Genomic DNA, 17,311 nt, shown 5'->3' on the forward strand with positions numbered 1-17,311 from the left:
CAACATTAAAAATGGTACTGTATTTCCATTATTTACAACTGCACTTGCAAGGGATTGCGCATAGACTTTTTCTTTATACTAGGCACTGCTGCGTATAAATAATAAAGTATTCTTTTTTTTTTACAAAATGAAATTGGCCAAAGAGCACTTACAGTAATGTACAAGTCGTCATTTTCAGTAATAGAGGAAAATTTACACTGCGTTTGTACATACCAACCATCCACAAAATTACTTGGAATATCGCTTTTCGGTCACATTTGCATTTCTTTTTTTAAAATTTGTTCATATGACATCTATTTCAAAGATGAAGAGAATTTTGCCTTTGTATGCTACTTTTTTTCACTGTGCCCCGGAAGTTGCATGATTTTGAGAGAAGACCACGTTTTGTTTGCTGCAGGCGCAACTGCCGAAAAGGCTACGATTTTTGGAAGATTTTTTTATCTTGCACGACATGTTGGAAGCGTAGGAGTTTTAAAGTGCATCTCTCATTAGCTTCACGTTTCTCCTTGATACTGACTGCTGCATTTTAATCTAATAAACCTTGACGCTTCTTTTTAAAAGTACAACTATTTTCTTTAATATACCACAGCCTTGAAGGGCAAAGCCTTTTTGTACCAATATCTTCATTTCTTTAATTTCTTCTAAAGCTTTAAATGTGCCATTACCAATGTATTAAATGCACTCTTTCTCTAACTTGCACTTTCATCCGAGTTTGTGTACTCATTTGTCTCCTTATCAAGTCAATAGCGATATCCTTTAAATGATTGTGTTTTGAATCTTTGTAGGTTTGAAACGTCTGTATGAACAACAGAAACATTTTTTTTAAAGGCAAATGCCTGTTTGTGTTCTGTTTCATAATTTGTCTTTCACCTTGTGTTTGTTCAAAACTCAATTTCCGGCTCTGGCGGACCCATCCGCGCCCGTCGTTTGTCCTGAATCCTGCTCAACACCATAGCTGTGTCAATCAGCAGCGAATCAAAGATGGCCTCGGTCAGCTGCATCTTGACGGCCAACTCGTCGTCGTCGTAGTTCACCCACTCTTGCTCCTCCTCCCGCAGCTCCAAGGTCAGAATCTCATCAACGTGGTCCTTCTTCTTCTTCCCGTAGCGGTTCAGTGTCGGGTCCAACTTGGGCCGGCCAGTCAGGCCGGCTACAAACAGAGCCCGGTCCTCTACAACCTGGGCTATGTCCGGGAGCTCCCTGGGAGGCCTGTCAAAGAAGTACTTGCGGGGTCTCCGTTTGGTCTTGGTCCAGGGGAGCTGCTCGCTCTGCTCTTGCTCCGAAGTGATGTCCTGGTAGGCTTCACCAACCAGGTCAAAGACAAGCCGCTTGTAGGACTTCCGGCTTGTGCTCTCAATGTCTGAACCCTGGGTGTCCTCCCCCATGATCTCTACTGGTGGTGAGAGGAAGACTGTCCTCTCTCCTTGGACGACCTTCTCGTGAAAGACTCGGACGGACTGGTCCACTAGGGATTTCATATCCTTACGGTTGTGTGGCACTGCGTAGAAGGGTTCCTGGGTGATCCTAGTCAGGTCTAACCTGCTTGGCTCTGGGGTTCCGGGACTTGGCAGGGAGGGCACTGGAGTTTCCTGGTTCCGGACCGGCACCTGAATGATGCTCTTGCTCTTGGGCATGGAGCCAAAGTCATCATCAAACCACTCTTGTTCCCCGAAGAGATCCCCCTCAAAGATGTCTTGTCCGAGCTGTTGCATCTGCTCTAGCTTCTCACTGAGGGCCTCAGGGTTGAACCCGCTGGACTCCCCGAAGACGGGAGATCCTGGCCGTGCCACAGGCAGCTGGTCCTGATCTTTGAAGTCCTCGTTGTTGGTCTCCACCTTGACGCGGTTGATGAAGATGTCATCAGCGAGTGTTGTATCCTCTTGCTGGACTGGGCTCTCGCTATCCGGTGTGTACGGGGTGGCATTTCGCACAAACGGTGATGGACAGGGGGTCTCTGGGGAGGGCGATTTGGGTGATTCTGGCATAGGCTTAGTCCTCAGGTTCTCTGACTTGATTTCATCATTGCTGATCGTCAGAGACTCATTTATGTCTCTTTTGGCACGTTTGTTTCTGAGGGCCATCATGTCCGTAATGGCATCATTGAGCAGAGTCTGGGTTGTGGAGTCGAGCTTTCTTTTGATCTCAACCTTTCGGTTTTCCTTCTCATCCACTTTGTCTTGTTCTTTTACCCTTTCCTCTGTATCATCTCTTGGAGATGTGACAGCATCATCGTGGACAAGCATTTCAAGCAGAGAGCTGCTCGGCTTCTCTGTTGATGTGATTCTCAAGGGGCTCTTGGCATCCCCGACTACCTTTCTGCCATCCATTGAGGTCTGCTTCTCGGCTGCCTCTGATATTGCCTTCACAGAGTCCCTGACAACAAGTGTTGTCAGGTGGTCTGTGATCGAGTCAACAAGCTGCTCCTTTGATTGCAAGGAAGTGACTTCTGGTTCAGGAGCTCCTCGTGGGGTCTGAGCATCCCCAGTTGGAGGGAAGATTTCATCGATGTCGTCCTCATGGAAAGACTCCACTGCAGCTGCCGCCGAGTTGATGAGGGCAGCCAAGGCAGCATCATCGGTCATCGGCTCTGAGAGGTCCTCAACAACTGAATCATCATCAGTGGCTTCAGACTTCAGCACCTGAGCTAGAGGTTTCATGGACTCCGATGGGGTCTTGGAAGAGAGTGACGACAACAGGGAGCGTTCAAATTTGTCTTCCTCCTTGTCCTTAAGACTTTGAACAAGCTTTCTATGGCTTGGGTCAGAAACTTCAGATGCCGCGCTGGGGAGATCCTCCTTGACAGAAGAGACTTGCTCAGGTTCTGTTTCTGCTCTCTGAGGTTCAGGAGCAAGGTGCTCTACTCTGTCAGCCGGGACAAACATGCCATGACTCGGTGTGCAGCGGAAATAGATGTGCCCATCTAGCGAGCCATCATTTGTCCCTTTTTGGTCATCAAGTTCAACGCCTCCCCACCAGCCTGGGGCAAAATGGGTCAACCCCTTAAAGAGGAGGGTTCCCTTGTGCTGGCCACTCACCGTCACTCGGTCTCCGATTTGGTATCCAGTGAAGTCTTGGGAGAACTCAAGTTGTTCTGGAGAGGCCACAGGGGTTTTGTCATCCTCTTCACCGATGGCTTCCGACTTGTGCTCTTCGATGACATCCCTCTCTGAGATGGTCACTTCGGGAGCAGCCTCTTGGTCATCCTCTGCCGCCTTTACTGAGAGCTTGTCCGTCGACAAATTGAATCCTAGCTTCCCGCTGCTCGCCACACTTGGCTCAGAGGGTTCACTGGCAATGGATAGTTGCTCACTGATGTCGTCATCTGTGTCTTCTGAGGGACTCTCCTTGTTCCTCAGTCCGATAGAGACAGACGACTCAAAGAAATCATCGCTGTAGCTAGCTCCTGATTGTTCACTCTGAGTCCTAGATCGATGAGAGGATCTCACAGAGCTGGAGTAGGAGTGTGATTTTTCACTCCTCTGGGACAGCTCATCCACAGAGTGAACTGATGCTTGTGATGGTGATCTCTTCTCCAGCATTTCTGCGGTCTTTACTAGGTCTGTCTCGGGAGAATGTTTGGTCTCGTCCAAGACGATCTTCTTTGAAACGGACTTCACAGAGTCTTGCGAAACCGAGCTCGCTGCAGAGAAGACCTCCTCAGGGACATCCGAAGCTTCGGATTGGTCTGACCTTTGACCCCTGACATCTTGAACGGTGACTCCAGCGTCCCCGGGAGCCTTCCCGATTGGGCTCATTTTCCGAGTGTCCCTCTCCGTGTCAGACCTGGGCGACTCCTTCTGGGAGGCATCAGGCGTGGTTGAAATTGAACTGTAAGCTGACGGGATGTCCTCAGACACTTCTGACACCACGGAAGAATCTTTGCGTTCCTCTGGTTCTTCCGACTGATGGGGTCCTTGCTTCTGGCGAAACAATTCATCAGGACTCTGGCCGGCGTTTACTGCCCTCTGGGAGTCTTCATCTGAGGTACTGCTTGATGTTCTGTCAAAGACTTCCTCGGAAATGTTGGAGGAGACGCTGCTTCTGTTCTGTTTGGCAGATGGTGATGGTGATGGCGATGGTGATTTCGGAGGTCGTGGTGTGATATCTAGTTTTAATGAGAAGAGGAAAAGCAGAAAGTTTAATATTTAAATCGATTAAGAGTATTTGAAACATGTCATATTTTCCCATTACTGTTAAAACTGTTAAGCAAAAAAATCCCCCTGGCATGGTGGCAGTATTTATACAGCCAGTTAGTAAGCACACTTTTCAGTGTACCTAACCAAAATCAACAATGACCTCATTTGACCGTTAGATGAACTTTGACCTCAAATGTCTGAAGTCATCTGAAGTCCCGCTACCCAAAGATTATTGTCACCAAGCTTGGCTGAGAGTGAAGTCTGACTTTTCATACGACAGCACTTTTCAGTGAACCTAACCAAAATGAACGATGACCTCATTTGAACCCCAGATGACTTTTGACCTCAAATGTCATCTGAAGTTAACTACCCAAAGTTTATTGTCACCAAGTTTGACCTGAATTCAAATAGGCCATGCACCTCTGTCTAGCTCAATGGCAAGCCATGGCAAAAGGTCGTGGGGATCTTGTGAAGTATTTTGTACCAAGCGTTGGAAGCATGGGTTTATAATATCAGTGAAGGGCAAAACGAAAAATTCAAATTTAAAGGGGAGTTAAACAAAAGCTCACCTTCAACCAGACGTGGCGTGGTGGGTGGGGTGAAGACAGAGCCCAACGACGTGTAGGAGTGATCTCTCCCAGGCCCGGCTTCCTCATCCAAGCTGGACCTGCTGGACATGCTTCCCTCCGACACCGACCGTTGCTTCCGTGAGACTCCCAGCTCGGCCCCGCCCTCCCGGCTACTATCGGAGGTAGTGCGTTGGCGCAGGGAGCGGGCGTGGGAGCGGTCCTTGAGGCGCTGGGCTTCTGACATGCGCAGCTGCTTGATCTGGGGTTTGACGGCCAGGGATGTGGTCTTGGCGGTGGCCTCCGATTCATTCTTGAGTTCGGCTTTGGTCTTCTCGATGAGCTTGTCGTATGACTGATAAAAAAACAAGAGGGATCAAGATGTCATGAAACTGAACGACAGAAAGATAAAGAAAGGGCAGGTTGAGGGTTGGTTTCAAAAGAAACTTCACAAGTCTCAATGGAACTGGCATCAAAGAGGTTTAAATTGTACACCTCTGAACTAGTTAAAGCAAGCAAAGCATCATGGGTGAAGTCCTACCCAAACAAGATAGTGAATTCTTTTCTCAAAAGCTCAAGGACGGGATAGAGTATACATTGCTTATAAAATAATAAAAGGAAGGGCAAAGACCGATATTACAGTGAGTGATCCTCATTTGTGGTCTTAGGGGGAAGATGGAAGATCTAAACCATTTTTTTTCCAGTTCATTGGCAGGGTCGGCGACAAGTGCCTTGAGAAAACTGCAAGATTCACAGCAAAAGATGGCAAATCCTGAGGATTTCTTGTTCAAGGAAGCTTTGTAAATCTGCCAAAAACCAACACTGTGCAGTAACTCCAATGCAATTTCCTTGTGCTTTAAGCTTACGGGAGGGAGATTTTTACGGGAGGGAGAAAAACCAGAGAACCCAGAGAAAAACCCTCGTGGCACAGGAGAGAATCAACCAATAACTCTACTCACACATGTGACCTGTTCTGTCAAAATCAGACTTTTCTGGGCATAAGGTCGAAAATGATATTTTAACATATTATAAACATATGTTCTTTTTCCTTTTAATAGGTGGTTTAATTTTTGAAACCGGTCATTCCTGGGCAGAGTTATGCTTTTTTGAAGTTCATTGTGTCGAAAAGTAGAAAACGGAGAAAATGGCCACGAACGTCACAAAACAGTTATTTCTTTAACTGATATACCTTATCAAAATCATCAAAAATAGTATATGTAGAGTTCAAATTAGGGTTTCAAACTTTTATAATATATGTTCAGGATTACAAATATGCAAAAATTTGAAAATCAATAAAAATCACCCCGACAGCGTTTTGTGGCCCTATCTCAATTTCAACCTCTGCCCAGAAGCGTCTGCTTTTGACAGAACAGGTCACATACCGGTATGACCTGAGTCGGGAATCGAACCCGGCCACAGTGATGAGAGACGAGCGCTTTATGCACCGCGCCACTCCTGCCACTGTTACTCACCTCCAGCTGTTTCTTGAGACTAGCCTCCTGGGCTTTGAGCTTCTCCCGCTGCATGCGTTTCTGCTGACGGCGCAGCTTGTCCGCTTCCATCTTGCGTTTCCGGAGCTCCGACTCCAGGGCCTTGACCCGCCCTTCGATGTCGCTCTGGTCGGACGCGATTTCTGTCGTATGAAAGAGCAGGTTGAAGAAAACAATGAAAGAAGGCCTTTCCAAATTTCAATTTGTAGTTTGTTTTTATTTCGGCAAAGTGCGCGTAAAGCGTTGACACGACCCACACGCACATGCGGTTGCTATAAATCATTGGTTCAGTGCAGGACATTGCGTTAATGCAATCGGTTGAGAACGCTGAATTAGGTGCAATTCAAAACATGGTTTGGCAACTGTTGATTTGAAATCGAGATCCTAGAACATTTTTCTATGAATATGTAGCATTCACTGAGTTGAAACTTCATCAGGTTAGTTTTAAGCACCCTTCTTTAGATTTTGAGCGCTTTTGTTGCTTCAAACGAACATAATGCACAAATTACAAATGATGGACTGTTCCTTTTAAGTTTAATTTCCGAAGTAACAAGTCAACACTATTGTCTTCGAAAGGGACTCACAAGCTATAAGTTGCATTGTCAAAGAATTAACTGGTTTCTCATGAGTTGGTTTACGTACCGAACGTGGCAGTGGTTCTAAGACTCACCCGACACAGTCTGAGAGAATGACTTCTCAGACTCGGACCCGCTCTCCGACTCCATGATCCTGCGGTGGGGGGACAGCGGCGCCCGGAACGACTCCAGACTAGACGGTGGACTGTGGTAGGAGCGTTGGGGCACTGCAGCTGCCGCTGCGGGGGGTCTGGTGGGCGTGAGGGTCTGATCGGCGGACTCGAAGGACTCGCTGGCGTACTCCTCGGGGACGGAGTCGGTGTGTTTGAGGGTGTCATCATTGGAGACGTTGTTGACGACAGAAGCCGTCCGTGAACTGCTGTAGATACCACACAAAAACAACAGGATTAATACAATTTTTCTCACGGACTTTTCATAATCTGACCACAAGTCCTGCCCACACCGTGGTCACATGACCAAAAAGTCATGATCTAATTGGTTCAAGCAAACTGTTTGATTGACAGGATCTACAGCCAAGTAAGAACATGTGTTCACATTTTCTTTCTCAGTAACATGAGCATGCATGAGCAACTTACTTTTTTATGCTTGCATAGGTAATTTAGAGAAAAAGTTAACACTTAAAGTCTTCTGCAACTAGACCCTCTAAAATCCTGTTAACCAGTTGGCACCAGAGGCCGTGTATACTTGTACATGCCAAAGTTTTGCGGTATTCGAAACGGATGACAGATAAACACGCAGGGAAGTGAGGCCGGAAATATTTGTCAGCGACCCGCTCGCAGCAATCGAGGCCGGAAATACGAGTCTACTGCCCTAGGGTGATGGCTTCAACCCGCCTGGCTTGAGCAGGGGTGTGAGTGACCACTGATAAAAATAGCTGAAAACAGCTGAAAAAGTTGTAAAAAAGCTGAATTTTGGAAATCTCCTATACTTTTGTACACAGCAAGTGAGGGGAAAAAGCCGAAATCCAAAACAAAAAAAGCTGAAATCAGCTAAAAAGCTGAGATTTCACACCCCTGCTTGAGGTCGAGTGAAAGGTAATCCCGCGCCTCGTTCCGTTCTTGTCAAAATAATCCAGACGTGAATTGGTTAAAATAGATTTGTCACTTAGCAGAAAGTGGCCTTTTAGGGTTGACGGCAGTTTTCTGAGTGTTTTCTGACCAGTTTTGTCGACAAAAATTGATCCTTACCATGTACATGTATATGGCACTTATTGTCGTAACTCCCAAGAAAATTTAGGTCGGCAAAAATAATGTGCCTTTTTACTACCCTGCATAACGCACTGTGGGTCATATTATAGGAAATCAAATGTGTGAATATAAAACACATACATCGTAAGGAGAACGAGTTAAACCTGATATCATTATAGTGCTGATCACTCAACCATGGCATTCCTTTCGCAGATGACTAAATATAGCCAATCGGCCAAGCAGAGATAAAAACTTGTTTATGCAAAGGATAGTCACAAATTGATGTTATGATTTTTTTCCATTGATCTCCTAATCAGAAAGTAAAACAGCAAACTGTTGTGCTAAGCACAACTCAATTGGAAACTTATCAGAAATATACTCCTATGCCATTTCTGTTGGTAAGCTATTCTTGAGTAGCCCTTTTTTTTTATTGTACTCGCATATTTTCTGCACTTCACAAAATTCCTATGGTCAGCAAATTTTCTATTCTAACCAAATTTTTCATGCTCACCAAATTTTTCATGCTAACCATTTTTTTTTCATGCTAACAAAACTTTTGAGGCTAACCAAATTGTGTTTGCTAACCCAAATTCATTATGCTTACCCGATTTTGGTATATGCTAACCTACTTTTAATTATGCTAACCCAATTGTTTTTATGCTGACCCAATTTGTTATGCCAACAAAAATTTGTAAGCTAACCACATTTTTTGATGCTAACCAAATTGCTTATGCTAACCAAATCTTTCATGCTTAACCAATTTTTATGCTAACAAATTTTGTTATGCTAACCAAATTTTTTATGCTAATTGAATTTTTTTATGCTTACCTAAATTTTTGTGCTAGCCAAATTCTTTTTTGCCAAACAAAATGTTTCTATTTTTTTATGCTTACCATAAGCAGAGCCATGAAATTGGTAACCCGTTCTACTGGTGACCCAAGACTAACCTGATCTTCTGTGATCCCTCCGAAATGACTTCTTCCGGAACGCTACTATCATGACTGATGTCTTCGGGCACGGAGCTGCTGCTTGCCGCCCGCCCACTGATATCTCTTTGCCCCTCCCCCCGAGGGGTACTGTTGGTGTCCGTCATTGCATCCGAGGTGATCCGGGAAGGGGAGTCATCAGGGGCGGAGTCATCTCTCGGACTGGGAGGCGGGAGTGCTTTCATTGGTGGGCGGGGTTTAGCGTTGCCGTTGTCCAATCGTCGCATGGCCTCGCGTTCCATGTTCACTATCTGCGACTCCTCTTCGTCCAGGCGTCGCTGCCAGGCAAGTAACTCTTCGGCATTCCGTCTGCGCTTGGTTAGTTGGTGTTCGCGCTTGGTCAGGTACCTGCAAGGGTGGAACCGGCGAGTGGTATGGAATATCAAGGCAAGCTGCACACTGGGGAGTCGTGGACCGAGACTGATTTGATTGGATGTCCGTATGGCGATTTGGAGTGCATTTTAATACCAGGACTACACTGGATCACACATTGCGAGGAAATTTGTGTTTATAAATTCATCATAGCTGCTCAAAGGATCTACAGCGAGAGTTCAAATTTAGTCGACAATAACAAATAAACTCTAATGCAATTCAATTCAATTTTTATAAATGTATGATAAACTTCTTCTTAGAACTCATACTTAGGTAATTTTAAGTATTAGAAATATATGCCAAAAAATTGAATTTAAATTATTAAAGATTGACAGAGGTTTGGTGCACTGATAAGATTCAAGATTTTTTGATGATTTCTTTTGAACAGTGTCACCCTAGCATAAAATTGTTTCTCTTTTCTTTAAGATGATTAATTATTTAGAAAAATGGCTTAATTAATATTCTTTTTATAATCTTTCCTGGCTGATATAGGTTTTCCCGCCCAATTTTCTGAAATATTCATTTACTTCTAAAAATCAGTCATTCACTTTCGTCTGAACTTAAATGCAGTTCTTTAATCACATTTCAATTCAGCGAGAGTTCAATCATTTTCATTGTCTGTGCATTCGGTTTTGAGAAACAGACGGCCAATTACATTACCTATTCATTCATTTATATACGCAAGCATACCTTTTCGCGCAGAGTTCTGGAATACAATTTCGTGAATGTGCAATCAAAAGTACATTTTTCTCATTCAAAATTGCAGATTGCATCACAGAATTCCAAACCTGATACCAACATGTAAAATAGAATGGTGAATGTTTGAAATCGCCCTCTAGAAACGAAAAAGAGGTCTTGTAAATGAATCTGAATGAACATAAACGAAAGGTGCTGCTCAATCACTTAATTGATTGAACTGAAATGGTATCGAATGCTCTGGTAGCGAAAATGAAACGCGTGTTCAGAGCGATTCTCAAATTCAGAAGAAAATGAATGGCCAATTTTCAGAAGTGAATGAACATTTCAGGAAGTTGGTCGAGGAAAAATATATTTGAGAAAAAAAACATTTGGAGTGTCAAAACGACAAAAATCCATGGCCAGTTCAAACTCTTTTTCAGTAGGAACACCAAAAGAGTTCGGATTAATTTGAAACAATCGTACAAAGATATCGAACTCACTTCATGCTCAGAGGCTGCTGCATCTTCTTTAGTTTCAGCATAACCTGGGCTTGCTTCTCGGCAGGCGACAACCCGCCCTTCGCCCCGCCTTCTTTCTCATGATCACCGGGCCCCGCGCCCTCTCCGGGCCCCACTTTCTTGACCCCTGTTGGACTATCCAATGTGGAGTCGGACAGAATTTCGGGGAGTTCTGGCGAGGAGGGCGACTCCAGCGATACCGCGACCACGTGGTTGTCGCTGAGAGCGCCCCCTACTGACGAGCTCATGGAGATGTTGGACAGGTCCTTCATGTGGTCCTTGACGGCCTCGGTGGCCTTGCGCATGCGCAGGATCTCCTGCTGCTGGAAGAGTAAGAGTTGGCGCTCGTGACTGGCTGCTTTCTGGGCGGCACGGAGTCGTCGAATCTCCGCCTACAGATCAGGGAACAAATTCCAAGAGTTATCAAGCTGAACAACAATATTTTGGAGAGGTTTCTGACAGGCCAAAGATAAAGGACACTGAGACGAAAGAGGAACCCATTTACCATTTACCTGACACAGCCAGGAAGAAGAAATCAGGCGTAAGTGGTACATGTATAGACCTTCGACACTTGCGTTGTGGAATTAATAGAGCACATCCTAACTTGCTCTTAGCACAAACCGAAGAGAGAGCCATGAATTTTTTTTCTCCAAAAGATCCTTGATTGAGGTCACTTTTGGAATGTTGGCAACATTTCTGGCTTGGGCTCCATCGCTGGCTTCAGAATCATTTACAAGCCACAACAACGTCCAAAACAAAATGTAAACACCCTAAATTTTGGTATTATTTGGTAGGATTTCACATTCCTGAAACAAGGACCAATACCTAGTGTCAAAAGTCAGTGGCCTTAAAAATCTCTTAGAGAAGCCAAACAAAAAAGCCATGGTGTTGTAAAAATCCTGTCTACAAAATCTAACAATGAAGCTGCGCTTTCCACAGAAGATCTTTACAAGTGGCGTGGTGCATGACCTATAGAGGGCGCTATTCAACCTTACCTGTTCCTGTTGGACCTTGGCCACCAATGCCTGCTGCTTCTTGCGGACCGTCTGCAGTTTCTCTGCGTCTCCGCTCTCCTTGAGCCGTCGCTTCTCATGCTCCAGCCACTCCAGCTCCACTTTGGCCTTCTCTAGAAGCGTCTTCTCCCGCAGCTTGAAGAGCGCCCCCTGTTGTTGGGCCCGTACCTCCTCGTCGCGCAGCTGTTGTCGAAGCATCTCGGCCGATAGGTGGAAGGAGTCATCCAGGAAGGCTAAGTCGCCGGTTGCGGACTGGCGGATGTCGAAGATCTTGGCTTCTTCTTTGCCTCTGATAGGGGTGCTCGCTGAGGACGGGGTGAGACTCGAAGATGTCTTGGTCCTGGACTCGCTCGGGGAGCTGTAGTAGCTCTGCTTGTTGTCCAGGATGTCCTCAGCAATACTAGGGCTCCTGACTGCAGTCGTTGCGTCAACATCCGAGGCGGTCTTGATTGAGGAGTTACTTCGTCGGCTCGGAGGAGAGTAGTCAGTCCTGACTGGAGAAAAGCCGGACTCTGTCGCAATGGACGAGCTGGATTTCTCTTGATTTGTGGAGACGTTGCTTGCCGTTCGGATGGATTCGGATGCGGTTGGGGACTTAGGAAGCCTTGAGCGGGAATCGGTGAAGTCATCTGAGTAGTCCTGTTTTGGGGAGCGGGGGCCGTCTGATCGACTGCTCATACTGCCGCTGCTGCTGCTGTTGCTGTTGTAGCTGGGCTGGTTGGAATGGGCTTTTGGGTCACCCACGCCTAGTGATCTGTACACGTTGACAGAGAAAGAGGAATACACAAAAATCTTGAAATGTAAGTCCGTGATTTTTCCATGGCCTTTCCAGGACAAAATAAGGGCTTTTCATGACCAATTCCAATGTCGTTTTGATCTTAGGAGCCTCTAGCTCTGGAGGTAGAGAACAGTGTCTCTCTTTCGGCCTTCCAGTTTGACACAAGACCACTGAGAACCACAACAGCATCACAACGGTGCACTGAACAAGCAACAAGTACTGAGCATACAAGCATAAAGAGGAGCACAGCAAACTGGAATGCAAACCGCAATTCTTCTGCAGCCAAATATTCCATCATCATGTATGGGTGGTGCAGGATTCCAAGACTCTACCATGATTTTTTTAACAAACAGTGTCTTCACTGAGACTTTCAGGTCCAGGCTGACAAAGGTAAGCCCAGCCTTCTTCTCAAGAATCTTTGAGGGTTAGAGTTTCAACGCACCTTGTGTGGACAGACGGAGCGGGAGGGGCCAGGCTGCCCTTCATCTCCTTCAGGAACTCTATCTGCTGTAGTCGCTGCTGTTCTAGAGCAGCCGTCACTGCCGCTGTGGTTGCCGCTGTCGCTGTGTCGGAGGCCAGCTTGCCCGGGTCATAGCTGGGCGCCGGTGGCTGCAGCGGATTCCGATGCGCCTGTAAGATAGTGTTTGACCAAGATTGTCTATCTGGGACCAGTTCGTTACATCTAACCACAGAAATATGCTAAGCATGGAAATCTGCCAAGTACGGAAATCTGTCAAGTACGGAAATATGTTAAGCACGGAAATTTGCCGAGCATGGAAATCTGCTCAGCACGGAAATCTACTAAGCACAGACATGACAGGAAATCTGGTAAGCACAGAAATCTGGTCAGCACAGAAATCTGCTCAGCACAGAAATCTGCTCAGCACAGAAATCTGCTAAGCACGGAAACCTCCTAAGCACAGAAATCTGTTTAACACAGAAATCTACAAAGTATGGAAATCTGCTTAGTACGGAAATCTGTTAAGCATGGAAATCTGCTAAGCCAGAAATATGCTGAGCACGGAAATCTGCTGAGCACGGAAAACTGCTGAGCACAGAAATCTGCTAAGCACGGAACTCTGCTCAGCACTGAAATCTGCTCAGCACAGAAATTTGCTTTCACTTCTTATTTATAATGCAAAATTCTAAGACCGTACCTCTGCCATCTGTTTTGCCGCCTCAGCCGTGACTCTCGCAGCTTCTGCTTGAGATTCTATCAAGCGACGGGCGTTATCGCTGACGGCGTCGGCTGCCTCGCGACGCGCCTGGGCCAGGACGCGTTCGGCGTCAGATGCGGTCTCGACGGCTCGCTGACGAACAACCTGTAAGGATTTCAAGTTCAAATTGGAAAAATTCTTGGCTTGAAGACCGATATTTATTGGAGGGGCTTCTGAACCTGCAACTTCTGGAACACAGCATGGGTGCTCTACCAACTGAGCTACTGAGTACTCTGTTGTGGTCTGCCAAGGGCAAATTATTCAAGGGTGCCTTTGTTGTCTACTTAGAGCTCCTTTGTCATAAATTGACTATAAAATTTAAAAAAAGTAAATAACTTTGAAATGTTTTCGCATTTCACTCGTACTAAGCTCAGTAAGCTGTAAGCTTGCTGCCAACAGTTTTCAGTTCAGTTTTCCTTTTGCGAGAACACCCTCTGAACTAAAAAACCTTATCTTCAAGAAATTTCTGCTTCCAACATTTGTTAGCAAAGGTTATAATAATCACGCAGCAGACAAAACAGGCCTCACAAAAACAGTAGGTTTTTGTGAGGCCCATGCATTTGTCAGAAACCTTCCTGAATCCTCTGAAAACCTTTAAAACTTCTAAACTTAGGGACCTACCTCCAGCTGTTTGTTAGCCTCCTCAACCTCCTGTCGAGCTTTCAGCGACAGCAGCTGAATCTCCCGCTCGTGGTCTCTCTGCCGGGCCTGCAGCACCCGGGCCAGCGACACGCTCTCCTGCTGCGCCAGGGAGACGTGGCGGGTGCGCTCCAGGTCCGACAGCTGCCGGACCGATTCCTCCAGGGTCTCTAAGAGGTTCAGCTCCGAGGCCATCTTGAGGCTGAGCGCGGCGGGGGAGTACTGGGCAGGTAAAGGGGGCTTGGCGGTCACGGTAGGGTGAAGCTGCTGAAAATGAAACCAAAAAAATTCAAATTAAACTTAGGATAGAACCTGGACCCGATTTGATTGAGCTGCTAACCCATGAATATTGCTTAGTCAGATTTTGCGCTAAGCACAAGTCAGCAGCGAACCGGTGTCATGTGGTTAACATTGGAAGCACTGAAGTATTACTTTTAAAACACAAGTGGAAAAGGTTTTTCAACTTACCCTCGGATCAAGGACGCCCCGCGGCAGAGGTCTTTCTGATCCCTTATCGCCGGTGATTTCTGTTGACGGTGCACCGTCGACCGGCATAAACTGGTTCCCCGCACCTTTAGCCAGTGAAGACCTGGTGGAAATGGACGAGCGTGTCCTGGTGTCCGATGACCGCGATGACGACCGCTTGGACCGGCCGCTTTTCGATTGGCTCCTACTGCCGGACGACTTGCTACGACTGGACGGTGACCGGTGTGCAGGGGACCGGGGGAGGGACCCGGAAGACAGAGTGCTGTTGGGGCTGGACGGCGATTTGGAGCCCGGGGACTGGGCGGGACTTAGGAGAGAGGGGGAGGCTTGTTTGTCGGTGGGTGTGTTATGCGGGGAGAGAGAGGCTTTCGGGCTCGGAGTACGCGGGACTCGTTTGGGGTGAGCAGCATCGTCACCAGAACTGTGTAGAAAATGTAAAGATGGAAATAAGCATACAAAAATAGATTCCTTATGAAAGATTCGCACAGAGAATTCCAGCATCTTCTCAAATTGAACACTGTGCAGTGTCCCCAAAATTATCCTTTGAATTTGAAGCAATTTTTATTTTCAATTCATAAATACCTCAGACAGTTTAGCTATTCCTATTGGTCGAGAGCCCGTCACGTGGCCGGTCTTAAACGGATGATAAAGACATGGCTAGCTGGTCTTAAACACTTTTCCAGTGTCACAATAACATGTGGACTCCTAAAAATCCAGTGCCTCTTACCGTTTCATTGGTTGAACGTTCACAATCCTCACGTAGGCATGCGCAACACTACAAGCGAGTCAGAATTTTATAGTTCTAAATTCAAAACGCAACGCCCCAGGTGCGTTCTGCGTGACATCGCGCAGAACATGTTACGCGCGCGTCAATCTCCATAAAAGGGTTGTTTACATCTTACTCGCCAGCAGAACACTCCATTATTTTGCTAGAGGGATGTTTCAAAAAGCATGAAGTGAACTTGTTGAACAAAATCGGGATTTTTTGAACGAATTATTTGATATTTTTTACGGATAAGGTATTTATGAATGGGAATAAATATGTGCTCGGTCGGTATTTATCACTCTGTTTAATACCGCTTATAGTCTGGGTGCTGATAATTACCCTCGCCTCCGGCTCGGGTAATTATCAGCACCCAGACTCTAAGCGGTATTAAACGAGTGATAAAAACCTCCGGAGCACACATTTATTCCCTTATTCATAAATACCTCAGACAGTTTAGCTATTCCTATTGGTCGAGAGCCCGTCACGTGGCCGGTATTAAACGGATGATAAAGACATGGCTAGCTGGTCTTAAACACTTTTCCGGTGTCACAATAAAATGTGGACTCCTAAAAATCCAGTGCCTCTTACCATTTCATTGGTTGAACGTTCACAATCCTCACGTAGGCATGCGCAACACTACAAGCGACTCAGAATTTTATAGTTCTAAATTCAAAACGCAACGCCCCAGGTGCGTTCTGCGTGACATCGCGCAGAACATGTTACGCGCGCGTCAATCTCCATAAAAGGGTTGTTTACATCTTACTCGCCAGCTGAACACTCCATTATTTTGCTAGAGGGATGTTTCAAAAAGCATGAAGTGAACTTGTTGAACAAAATCAGGATTTTTGAACGAATTATTTGAATTTTTTTTACGGATAAGGTATTTATGAATGGGAATAAATATGTGCTCGGTCGGTATTTATCAATCGTTTAATACCGCTTAGAGTCTGGGTGCTGATAATTACCCTCGCCTCCGGCTCGGGTAATTATCAGCACCCAGACTCTAAGCGGTATTAAACGAGTGATAAAAACCTCCGGAGCACACATTTATTCCCTTATTAATGTTTAAGAATCCACTGAATTCAAGTGCTGTACACAAATACAACACTGACCTGCTGAAGCTTTCCATTGGCGACAAGTCCAATGTGTTGTCGTCCGCCTTCCTGCTCCGTGTCTGCCCTGTGACCTCTGACCTTGACGACCTCTTGCGACTGTCGGTAGTCCTGGAGCTGGACTTGCTAGTCGATGTGGTCGACTTGGACTGGTTTGTATTGAATTTAAAAATAAAATAATTGTCTTACTACCTCTGATGGTGAAACAAGCAAAGATCAGAGAGAATTCAACAAACTTGTAACCCCATTTGGCCATCTTGAATGGCGCCCTCTATGTGAATGCACAGAACCACCGACTTTCCAACAATTGGCACAGAGCCAACATACCTCTGATTTCCTCTTTGTCTTGCTGCTTTAGATGGTGAAGTCAGCAGAGTCAGCAAGATTTCAAGAGTTACAACTTTAGTGACCCCATTTAGCCATCTTGAATGGCGCCCTCTATGGTGCATGCACAGAACCACTGACTCCGCAAAAATTGACACAGAGCCAACATACCTTTGATTTACTCTTGGTCTTGCTGCTGCTTCCGGCGGTGAAATCGGCAGAGTAGGGCTCCTCGTCGTCCTGCCTGGAGCGGGGTGATTTGGGGGAGGCGCTGGCGCTGCCCGTGAAGTCGTCATTGTAGGAGTAACCGATGAAGGAATCCCTAGGGGCTGGCTGGGAGGAATCGGCGGGGAGCTGACCGTACACAATTGCTGTACACCCAGGATCGCAAGAAATGTAAAACAGATGAGGAAAAAGTGAAATACCTTCGAATGAAGATGCTCTATC

At 46.1% G+C, this 17,311-nt stretch overlaps 1 protein-coding gene across 3 annotated transcripts in view; it reads right to left on the minus strand.

Annotated features, from left to right (window-relative positions):
• Positions 1-109: 109 nt before the first annotated feature.
• Positions 110-17,311, minus strand: part of LOC119720730 (centrosome-associated protein 350-like) — a 41,332-nt gene continuing 24,130 nt past the window's right edge. The window contains exons 11-23 of one of the 3 annotated variants that reach the window (XM_038190549.1): positions 17,036-17,235; positions 16,541-16,689; positions 14,645-15,083; positions 14,159-14,440; positions 13,478-13,642; positions 12,763-12,950; positions 11,525-12,296; positions 10,512-10,921; positions 8,923-9,309; positions 6,863-7,146; positions 6,175-6,335; positions 4,706-5,057; positions 110-4,105 (exon numbers count right to left, since the gene is read on the minus strand). In XM_038190549.1, the coding sequence (XP_038046477.1) occupies positions 882-4,105; positions 4,706-5,057; positions 6,175-6,335; positions 6,863-7,146; positions 8,923-9,309; positions 10,512-10,921; positions 11,525-12,296; positions 12,763-12,950; positions 13,478-13,642; positions 14,159-14,440; positions 14,645-15,083; positions 16,541-16,689; positions 17,036-17,235 (7,013 nt within the window). In that variant the 3' untranslated portion in view covers positions 110-881. Of the gene's footprint in view, positions 4,106-4,705; positions 5,058-6,174; positions 6,336-6,862; positions 7,147-8,922; positions 9,310-10,511; positions 10,922-11,524; positions 12,297-12,762; positions 12,951-13,477; positions 13,643-14,158; positions 14,444-14,644; positions 15,084-16,540; positions 16,690-17,035; positions 17,236-17,311 lie in introns of all 3 variants that reach the window. The other 2 variants (XM_038190550.1, XM_038190548.1) reach the window with 2 other exon arrangements.

Source organism: Patiria miniata, unplaced genomic scaffold (genome assembly GCF_015706575.1).
Source record: "Patiria miniata isolate m_02_andy unplaced genomic scaffold, ASM1570657v1 HiC_scaffold_9, whole genome shotgun sequence".
NCBI lineage: Eukaryota > Metazoa > Echinodermata > Asteroidea > Valvatida > Asterinidae > Patiria > Patiria miniata.